Source organism: Rissa tridactyla, chromosome 17 (genome assembly GCF_028500815.1).
Source record: "Rissa tridactyla isolate bRisTri1 chromosome 17, bRisTri1.patW.cur.20221130, whole genome shotgun sequence".
NCBI classification, from domain to species: domain Eukaryota; kingdom Metazoa; phylum Chordata; class Aves; order Charadriiformes; family Laridae; genus Rissa; species Rissa tridactyla.
This window is the reverse complement of record NC_071482.1, coordinates 6,245,621-6,256,048: the sequence shown is the minus strand read 5'-3', so window position 1 is coordinate 6,256,048 and position 10,428 is coordinate 6,245,621. Positions and strand designations below refer to the sequence as shown.

The following is a 10,428-nucleotide window of genomic DNA, read 5'->3' as shown; positions in this document are numbered from 1 at the left end:
AAGACAAACACTTTGTGTTTTAGAGGCAAACTTTATTGGACGGGTTCAAAAACAAGCTTTTAGAATATATTCTAAATCTCCTTCGTTTGTTTTCAAACTGCCATCCGCACCCCTTTGTCTGGTCTTCAGTCTTGGGGGGGGGGGGGGGGGGGAAAGAAGTTCTTACCATGGTTTGGGGGGGATCCCCGTTGGGATCCCTCCCTCGGTGGTGTCCCACACCGTGGTCTCCGTCCTCTGGCCGACTTGGCTTCTGGTCGTGCCGAGTCCGGGGCTGGGGGTCTGAAAGAGAGAAGTCTGGCTGTCACTCACCCCGAGGGAAGCAGTGCGCAGACGGTCGTCCGCCTTTGGGCCCTGGGCATCCCCACAACGTGCCTTAACACTACGCCGGCGTGCGGCTGACGCGGCTCCGGCTGCTGGGAGTTGCGCTGCGCTCGGCCACTTCCCCTTCCTCGCTGTGCCGAGCGGCAGGGCAGCGCCGAACGCCTTCCTGGAGCGCGGCCCTGCAACGACAACACACCCGTCTTAGACCCTTCTTTTTCTTTTGTAAAGAAAAAACTGCAACTCTGACTTGTGAATGTGCTGATTTGATTTATTTTTTCTGCACACTCCCACTGAGTTTGCTTAGCCCCTTCCTTGCCTGTAAATAAATTGTTTTGTAAAACTCTATATGAAGTGGAGACGCTCTAATAAACCGGAATATTTTCTAATACTCTGGCGCTGTGGGTCTCGGTGAGCTTCTGCGCGCGGTTCCTGAGCCAGGAAACCTGCACCGCAGATCCCCCCTTTAAAAACACTTCAGTCCTCTCCCCCTCCTTCCATGCTGTTCCGGGCATCCCTAAGACGAGAGCCAGGCTCCAGTGGTTTCAGAGTCCAGGGGGATCCTGAGCATCACACTTAGCAGTTCTTGAGGCTGCTTCCCACCTGGAAACCTGTAGGATTCACCCCCACAGCCCAGCACTCACCCCCCCGCTGGCATCAGACTGGGAGGAGCTGGAGCAGGCCACCACGCCGAGCTCTTCTGCCTTCTCCGCGCCACTTCCCTCCAAAAGCAGGCAAACACACCCTGGGGAAAAAAAGCCAAAACCAAAGAAACCAAAAAAGAAAAAAAAAAAGCCAAAACCAAAAAAAACAAAAAAGAAAGAAAAGCCAAAACCAAAGAAGCCAAAAAAAACAAAAAAGAAAGAAAAGCCAAAACCAAAGAAGCCAAAAAAGAAAAAAAAAGCCAAAGCCAAAAGCAAAGAAGCCAAAAAAGAAAAAAAAGCCAAAAGCAAAGAAGCCAAAAAAGAAAAAAAAGCCAAAAGCAAAGAAACCAAAAAAGAAAAAAAAGCCAAAAGCAAAGAAGCCAAAAAAGAAAAAGGCCAAAGCCAAAAAAGAAAAAAAAGCCAAAACCAAAGAAAACAAAAAAGAAAAAAAGCCAAAAAAGGAAAAAAAAAAGCCAAAGAAACCAAAAAAGGAAAAAAAAAAGCCAAAGAAACCAAAAAAGGAAAAAAAAGCCAAAACCAAAGAAACCGAAAAAGAAAAAAAAAAAAGCCAAAAAAGAAAAAAAAAACCAAAGAAACCGAAAAAGAAAAAAAAAAAGCCAAAGCCAAAAAAGAAAAAAAAACCAAAGAAACCAAAAAAGAAAAAAAAAAAGCCAAAGCCAAAAAAGAAAAAAAAAGCCAAAGCCAAAAAAGAAAAAAAAAGCCAAAGCCAAAAAAAGAAAAAAAAAGCCAAAGCCAAAAAAGAAAAAAAAAGCCAAAGCCAAAAAAGAAAAAAAAGCCAAAACCAGAGAAAACAAAAAAGGAAAAAAAAAAGCCAAAAACAAAGAAAAAAAAAAAAGCCAAAACCAAAGAAAAAACCCCTCCAATAGTTGCCAGCATCCAAACAAAGCCCAGGGCGGCCACATGGCGCGGCTGGTTCTGTGCAGCACGGGGCTGCTCAGCTCCTGCCAGCGTCTTGCTGCTGGAGACGGGACTTGGATGGCTTTGCGCTCCCACCTTCGCGCTGCGGAGGCGGCCGTGCCTGGCGTAGGGTCCAGGGCGCAGCAGAAGCCGGGCTGCGAGGGCTCGCAGGAGGGCGGTGGGTGCCTCAGGGCTCGCTGCAGAGAAACAGAGTTAAGGAACACTTTTCTACCTGTGCTCACACAATCCTGAAGCAACACGAAGAGAAGCAGTTCCTATGGTTTCTTGCTGGCCGCCGATCTCTGGCGCGTGGGTGGACCCAGAGCAGCTGCCAGGGCTGACGCGGGCACCAGGGCATCCCCGCAGCTGCGGATCTCCGCTCCAGCGGCGTTCTCAGCGCCGCAACGGGGGGGAGAAACACTTATTCTCCCTGAAACCGTTTTCAAGATGGTCCAGTGAAGGACACCTCTGCCTCCAAGCACCTCAGCGCTAGGAGCTGGCTGGCTGCAGCGAGTCTGCTCTCCAACCCAAGGGCTGGGCGCATCTAGGATGGGGGAAGACACCTCCGGCTAAGGCACATCCCAGATTGTGCACGCGCACAGCTGCCCGCGGGCCCCACACTGCTCATGGCTGCGTTTCTCCCCCAAATTCAGCCAGGCTCCGCGTTCCGTTTTCCCCAGCAGAAGCAAGAAAGTGGCCGTAGGCGCAGCTCGCAGCTCCGGAGCTCTCTGCTGCTTCTGTGTCCAAAGCCCCTGCTGCCAGGGGTTCTTCCCTCCCCCCATTCCTGCAGCTTTTCCTACCTTTGTCCGGATCCTCCTCATCTCCGGACAGGAGTCCGGACTCCTGTCTCATCGCTGGGGTGGGCTCCAGGGGTGGGCACAGACGAGTCCTGCGCTCAGAAGAGCTCTCTGCTTCCCGCAGCACAGACCAGGCTCGATGGCATCGCTAAAACAGAAACGGGGACAGAGAAAAGTCAGCCAAAGCCCCGAAACTGCTGCTCCCCCCCCTCCCAAAACTGCTCCCGACCGGAGTAGCTCAGCCCTTGTCACCGGTAAGACACCAGAAATCCGTCCTGGGGGTCCTGCGGGCCGGTGTCGGAGCCGAGATCCGTGCAGGGAGTCTCGCATGGAGAGGATAAGCAGCAGGTCGCAGCGCTGAGCTACCAAAGCAAATGCAAACGTCACTGGTTTTATTCCCAGTTTGCAGCGAGCTCCCCCAGACACAGGCCCCACGGCGCCTCTTTTCCTCCCCCAGAGCCCTGTCGCCAGGCTGGCACGAAGCACACACCGAGGATCATCTGCCCTGAATTATTGGGGGGTGGTGGGGGGGGAATTTCTTAAAAGCCTTTTTGGCTCAGGCATCCAAATCATCGCTGCTTTTGCCAGTATTTTTTCTTTACACCCCCAAAAAAACGCAGACATAGCCGGGATCCGGTTACCTGGGAAGTCTGCACTCGCTCTGTGCTGAGCAAACCCGTGATGAAGGGCTCCTTCCTCCCACCGCTGCAGCTCACGACGTCACCCAACTCGAGGGATGGCCACGCGCCTTCTGCGGCATCACCCGATGCACCAGGGAGGCGAGCGGAGACAAAACCCCCGCATTTGCTCTTGGCATCACTTCGGATATGCGTTTACCGGGCCCGTATCTCACGAGGAGCCTTGTTTGGTTCGCAGCCTTGAGGGCTCCGGTTTGGGAAAGGGGATATGGAAGAAGCGGTTGGGAAAAGAGCCAAGAACGTTAATGGACGGGCTCAGCTCTGATTCCAGTGTCACCTTCCCCTTGTCAGAGACAGGCCAGCGCCCTTAAATCCGCCTCCAGGGTTCGATAACCTCGTCTGGAGAATTTCTCTTGCACAGAGCGAGGACTCGGTGCAATTCCTGCTGGAAGAGAGTGGGGAAAAATGGCATGACAACGACCGCCCTACCCCAAAGCTCCGCAGGAGCTCGCCGCTTCAAAGCCGTACGATACCTGCCCTGGATCCCTCCTCGCCCGGCTTTTGTGCTCACCGTCTCCCGAGGACTGGTAGGTACCAACAAGGAGCCGCGACCCCCCTCCCAGCTAAAGCCAGTTAACACTAGGCCGGGGGGGGCCCGAACACCCGCTGGCTCGTACAGGAGCCAGGAGGGAAGCAACGAAGCGGCGGAGTGCTCTGCGTGCTCTGGTGAACTGGAGATCATGGTGTCGAAGCGGGCCTCCCTTCCTACACCATCCTCACCGTCCGACGCCTGCAAGGAAGGCGGCACTTACCTACGTCCGAGCGCAAAGTCTAGTCCCACCCCCCCGCCTCCACAGCTCCTCGTGCTCTTGGAAAAGAGCAACGAGAATGGGCACGGGTAAAAGTGTTCTGGCAACCAAGGCACGGATAAGAGCGGCAAGGGCTCCGGCCCATTCTCTTCTGCTGAACGAGCCCTCTCTCTCATCCCACCTTTCTCCCTCCATGGCGAGACGGACCCGATTTCTCCCCGAGACAGACCCCACCGTCCCCCAGCCTGAGACCACAGAAACCTCCCCCCTCGCACGCGTCCCTCCCTGCTGCTTCCGCTGGCTTATTGCGGCCTGGCAGAGCCAGAAGGGGAGGAGGAGCACCAAGAGCAGGATTTCAGACAAAACATGATGTTAAAGATCAGCCCTGCCTGGGGGAAGCTGGGAGACACGTGAGGGGCAGAGGGGGGGGCTGTTAAAAGCCTGGATCCATCCAAAACCAACAGGTCCTTTTGCTCTCGCACAGCCATTTCACAGGATGTTCCTCTCCGGTGTCCCCTCTGACGGCAAACTCTTCCCGTCAGCACCCAGGTGATGACCAGTTAGTCTCCCAGGGGGCCACCACGCAAGATCAGGACAGAAAACATTGGAGAGGAGCCACCCCCAGAGAGCATCAGGAGAGCCGAGAGCCCCAGCCGAGAGCCCCAGGGCACCCGGTGAGAGAGAAACGCCCACGAACCGACCCACCAAAGGTCTCCTTCGCCCCGAGGCGATCAACGCAGCAGAGCAACTCAGAAACCTCAGCTCCTGCTCCCACAGAAACCAGCCCTTCATTTAAGGGTAAAAATAAATAAATAAATATGCAAGAATTAAAATAAAAACAAAGAAAGGCTGGTCCCTAAGCTCTGACCCCACTAGATGTCTCTCTTGGCCAAGGCACAAGGGCTCCTGAAGCATCACCAGGAGGAAGGTCCAGGGAAGCGCGGAAGGGGCAGGTCTGGAGGCTGCAAACCCCAGACCCCTCTCCCAAAAGCCAGCGGGGAGGGAGCCAAGAGGAGAAAGAAGGACCGAGTGGGCAGGGAAGGGAAACAAGCGTAGGCAGCGCTGGATGGAGAACTGAGCCCCGCAGCTCGCGGCAGCTGGCCTGGCCTGCGAGGTGCCTAAATGAGATACTTGCAGGGGGGAAAAGCAGCTCTGAATCAGCCTGGAAAGTCCCATCCCTCAGGTTAAAGGTCTGAGTCCAAGAGTTCATAGAATAGTTTGGGTTGGAAAAGACCTTTAAAGGTCCTCTAGTCCAACCCCCCCTGCAGGGACACCTCCCACCAGCCCAGGTTGCTCCAAGCCCCGGCCAACCTGGCCTTGAACCCCTCCAGGGATGGGGCAGCCACAGCTTCTCTGGGCTACCCGGGCCAGGGGCTCACCACCCTCACAGCAAACAATTTCTTCCCAATATCCCATCTAAATCTCCCCTCTTTCAGTGTAAAGCCCTTCCCCCTCGTCCCATGGCTCCCCTCCTGCTCCAGAGTCCCTCCCCAGCTTTCCTGGAGCCCCTTGAGGGACTGGAAGGTCTCCCCGGAGCCTTCTCTTCTCCAGGCTGAACCCCCCCAGCTCTCTCAGCCTGTCCTCCCAGCAGAGGGGCTCCAGCCCTCCCAGCATCTCCGGGGCCTCCTCCGGCCCCGCTCCAACAGCTCCGTGTCCTTCTGCTGTTGGTGGCCCCCGAGCTGGTGGCAGCACTGCGGGGGGGTCTCCCCAGAGCAGAGTTCATCAGTTTGCTGACACCCAGCAGCCCGCTTGATTTTTATTCTCCTCCTGCAGCAGTTCCCAAGCTACTCCCCCTCTGCCTCAGCACCATCAGGGGAAACAGCTTTCTACTTATTTCACGTTAAAAGAAACCAGTTGTCGGACCCCAAAAATGCTGCGTTTCATTTAGACACGGTGCATTTCCGATACCATGGGGTTTCGGCGACACAAACCCAGCCCTAGTTGGTACTGGGAGCTAGCAGGGGCGAAACGCGGCTGAACTGGGGGTGGGAACTGTTAGCAATCCCACCGAGAAGTGGCAACACGAGGGGTTCGGATAATCCGGCAGCGGCTTGGAGGTGGAGCAGAGACAGACTTGGCCCCAGGCACACAAAACAGAAGCAGGTCTGACATTTGCGTCTCGTTGCACCGGTCGTCTTAGAAACTGTGAGAAAAGTAAAGAGATCGGGGAACCCGAGGCAATCATCGGGGGCAACCTCTCACCCCAGGGAGCCAACACAAACAACGGGGTCAGGGAACAGGGAGCCGAGAGGATTTCATGCTGCTGGGAGCCATCAGGATACCTATAGGGGCCGGGGGGGGAAAGGAAAGGCCGCATCCCCTGGAAGTGAACCCAGGCAAGGCTGCCCGGAGGTCAGCACCCCGAGCGGCCAGTCCCAAATGGGAACGGATGACTTAACAGGAGACGAACCACCAGGAAAAGCGCGCCAGGTCTTCGGGAGGAATTACAGCTGACGAATCAAAAGGAAAACATCCCACACAATTGCTTGGAAAGCCTTCTCGCCCAGCCTGGCTGGGGCAGCCCAGCTGCTCCCAGGGATGTGCACAGCAAGAGGACCAGGGTAGGGTCTGCCTCCGCACCCTGAGCTACGTGGACCATCCTGCTCCGCAATCCCGCTCTCCTGGATGCTATTCCAGGCAATTTCACACCCACAGCCGTCTTGGGTACTTAAAAAGCCCTTCTGCGGGTCAAAGAGGCTTTGACCCAGGGCACACGAAGCACCTTCTCCTGCTCTTTTTTCACCCAAAAGCTTGCAGTTTTCTCCAGACAAGGCATTAGGGCTCGGTCTTGCTCAGAGAGGCGCCAGCAGAGACGCCCCGCGGGGCAGCACCGACACCGTGTCAGGCTGTACAGAAACGCTCTCCTTGTGCCCCCCACCGCCGTGCTGCGGCCACCATCGCTGGGCACAGCGGCTGCCCGCCAACCTGCGAGTCACTCGATGGCCCACGGCACAGCACCTGCCACCCTCCCGGCCCCGGCTCCCTCGCCAGCTCTCCCTCCGCTTGGCCGACCCCTTCTCCCCCGTCTCCTCTCCTTCTGCTCGGCTGGCCCCAGGCGTCCACGCACACCACACTCCTTTACTTGCTCTTGGCTGGCCCTTCTACCAGCAGATCTCCTTGGTGTTCACAGAGACCAGCCCCACTGCACATATCTCGCCGTCCAGGGTCACCTCCTCCTGTACATCCATTACACCAGGTGTCGGCTCGCTCCCGCAACAGAGCGTGGCAAGGTTTAGGGGAGAATCTCGCTTCCTTCTTGCCCAGCATGCACACAGCAAACCCAAGTAGAGCTGAAAGGGGGGGAAAAAACAACGACAAAAAAATCTCTACAGACATTTCAGGGCTTGTCTCATCTGGGAGACAACAGCCTTTTACACCAACACCTGCGCCAGCCCACCAGTAAAGCACCAGTTCACAAGCTGTAACGCCGGCCTGTCCCCACTACTTAACGAACGCTGAAGAAAGCGATTAGATAAAGAAGCAGCCATGCAGCATCCAACATCGCTCACAAACTAGCAGGCTCCTTCCTCCCAACCATTTTAGGGCTTACAAGCAAGAAAGCGGCAAGTTATCTTTGGCCTTCAAATCCCCACTTGTGTTGCTGCTTCGCAATCGCATCTGTGCCAGCGGGGAGAATCGCTTCACATGCCACTGTCTGTCTGCTGATTTGTTTCCCACACGTATTCCCCAGCTTGCTGATGGGGAGATGAGCAGAGCAGGGAAAAGAAGAAGAAAAAAAAAACAAACCCCAAACAATTAAATCCAGCACAGCAGCCAAGCTTCTAAGTGGATTGTCTCCATAACATCCTTCAACAGCGATGATCTCAATCCACCAGGCAGACTTTCTACCTCACAGTTACTCAAACTCTTATCTTATCACGGCTGAAGGCTCACTGCAAGCGCCGAATGCCTCGGCCCCGGCTTGGTTTCTCTGCCCAGCGACTCCAGTCTGGATTGTGCTGCTAAACTGGGGCTCCGCAGCCTGGAAGGGAAGGTTCCCCCCTCCCTCCCTCCCTCCCCAGGCCCAGATCCTGGATGCACTGGGCGAACCAGTTCTCATCTCGTGAGCATCGCAGCATCGCCCCGATAGCCAGGGGGAAAACACCTTTTCTCCCCTCCAGCCCTTGGGAACCATCAAGTGACACTATTTACAGACATGGCAGCTGCCGCCGCGTTCCTGGAAAGCGCCTGACTGAACACACGCCGGCATCCCGGCTGTCTGGCGCAGTTGGCGGGCATGTCGGGAGAAACCCGGGGCTGAGAGAGCAAAGCGGGGACCGAGGTGTGCGGGGTGGAGGGTCCGCCCAGGTCTGGGAGCGCAGACTTCGCCAGAAAGGCAGTAGGAAAGCTCTAGGGGTTTGGGTTCCCGGCGGCTGCCTCTCGACACGGAGCAGACAGACAAGTCTCCTGCGCAAACGAAGCAGAGCTTGCGCCTAACCCAGCACTTTCCCTCCCAGGGCTCACAGTGGGGGACAAGAATGACAGCAGCTTTTATAGTTCGGGAGCACATTGTCACCCACAGGGAACACGAGATGCTTCGGCTAAGCCGGCTCTTACCGTCCCCTCACTCAAGTCCAGCTGTCACACGGTTCAGCTACTCCGAGACAGTGGCTTCTGCTTTCTCCAACGAGGTAGGAGTCTCTCTCTACACACCGATGACCCCAAGACCAAGAAGGTACATTAAATGCCCATTTCTAAGCATATGAAACCGGACAGAGTCCTCTGGTCTCGGGTCTATAACTAGCAGGGAGGTTCTTTCACACCGAGAACGTACGTTTTTTGCCCTACCTCGCTCAGCCCGAAGTACAATCCCTTCAGCAAGAAGAAAACGACAGACCCCGATTTCTGTATTATCGAGAGATGAACCTGGAAAGGAAACGTAAGAGCAGCCTCTCAGCAAGGTGCAGGCGACAGAACACAAACTTCAAGCTTTGAGGTTCCAGCTGGAGTTTCGGCGGTGGTCAGCATCGCACTGATGGAGCTCGTCCCTACTCAGCACCGAATGTCTATTAGGGCTAGCACAAAGGCAAGGTGCCCACACTACCCGAGTTACAGCAGCTCTTAGAGCTGTTTAGAGGATTTCTTTATAGCACACCGGAGGCAGGTAATCGCCCATCTGAACTGCCAGGATAAAATCCGCAACAGAGAGGGCGGCTGTTCCTCCAGAGCAACACAGCCAGCAGCTTCTGCTCAAGAGAAGCCACGATGGGACGTGACAGTCTGAGGCTGCTGCTCAGTTGTTTCCTTACCAGGACCAAACAACGGCAGGACTGTTAAACCCACCTTGGGACCCGTCATCTGGAATGAACCCTTTTGGTGGAAATGCTACACCCAAGGCAGCCTTGCTCCTTTGAACAGCGTCCTGGTCTAGAGTTCATCGGCACAGGTAAAAAAATCTTTCACATCTGCTGCGCTTACAGTAAGAGGGATGACAGCTTCGTTACGGATACGCAGAGCTTCCAAAGAAGAACAGCATGGAGGGTTGCCTTGGAGACTGCAGTAAGCAATGTGCTGCCAGATGACTGGGTCTCATACCACAGCAGGCACTTGCCAGGAGGGTGATCTCAGCGGTGCGTGCTGCATTATCAAACATTCCTGGAGGAAAGACTGAATCCCTGCGAGGACCGGGTGAATCAGGCCGCGCGGAAGGTGGTTCTTTATGTTGCCATTAGTCATGTTCTTTGGCTTTGCCCTTCCCCCCCCCCCCGCCCCCAGCCAGCGTGACCGGTCAGAGCAGAGAAAACTCTCTGCCCCACAAAAGCCAGTTCCTCCCCTTGCACCCAGAGGTTAGCGGGACCGGTGCGTGGCACAGGGCTGCGAGGGGAGCGCGGACCCACTAATCACCCTCTAATTCCCCGGCAGAGGTAAGAATACATCACTCCCTATCCCTGGCCAAACCAGGGTAGAAAATGAGAGTTGAAGAAGCCGCTGCTCGGTTTGGATAAACCGTGAAACAGCTTCCCAACTGACCCGCAGCAAAAACCAAAGCTTCCCATCGCATGAATTGTTACGCTGCCACGGACCTCTTCATCGCCACCAGCTTTCAGCCCTGCCCTAAGTATTTCTGGAGTTATCTTAGTGGTGGACCCTTGGACTTGCTTCTAGTTTTCTCCCTTGCACGGCCACGCTTTCAATATTTATTTCCCCCTTCTTGTGCGGGCTCCCATTTGATAGTGTATCCAAGGTCTGATCCCACTCATCTTTCACGGAAAATGGCTTTATCCCGTCACAACCGATCTATTTAGCAGACGATATTTTAAGAATTACTTCAGCATTACAGTCAGGCTACTGGTTACACAGCATT

General features: G+C 55.1%; 1 protein-coding gene across 2 annotated transcripts; it reads right to left on the bottom strand.

The window, feature by feature from the left end:
- Positions 1-30: 30 nt before the first annotated feature.
- Positions 31-9,975, bottom strand: LOC128918697 (basic salivary proline-rich protein 4-like). Of its 2 annotated transcripts, XM_054223251.1 has the most exons (7): positions 8,682-9,975; positions 7,207-7,819; positions 2,930-3,760; positions 2,681-2,825; positions 963-1,063; positions 373-500; positions 31-279 (listed from the first exon to the last, which is right to left on the bottom strand). In XM_054223251.1, the coding sequence occupies exons 3-7, from the start codon at positions 3,005-3,007 to the stop codon at positions 126-128; spliced, it is 606 nt and encodes a 201-aa protein (XP_054079226.1). In that variant the 5' UTR covers positions 3,008-3,760; positions 7,207-7,819; positions 8,682-9,975; the 3' UTR covers positions 31-125. The 2 variants fall into 2 exon arrangements, with proteins under 2 accessions (XP_054079226.1, XP_054079227.1); XM_054223252.1 differs by lacking the exon at positions 8,682-9,975 and having other exon boundaries at positions 7,207-8,096.
- Between the last annotated feature and the right edge of the window lie 453 nt (positions 9,976-10,428).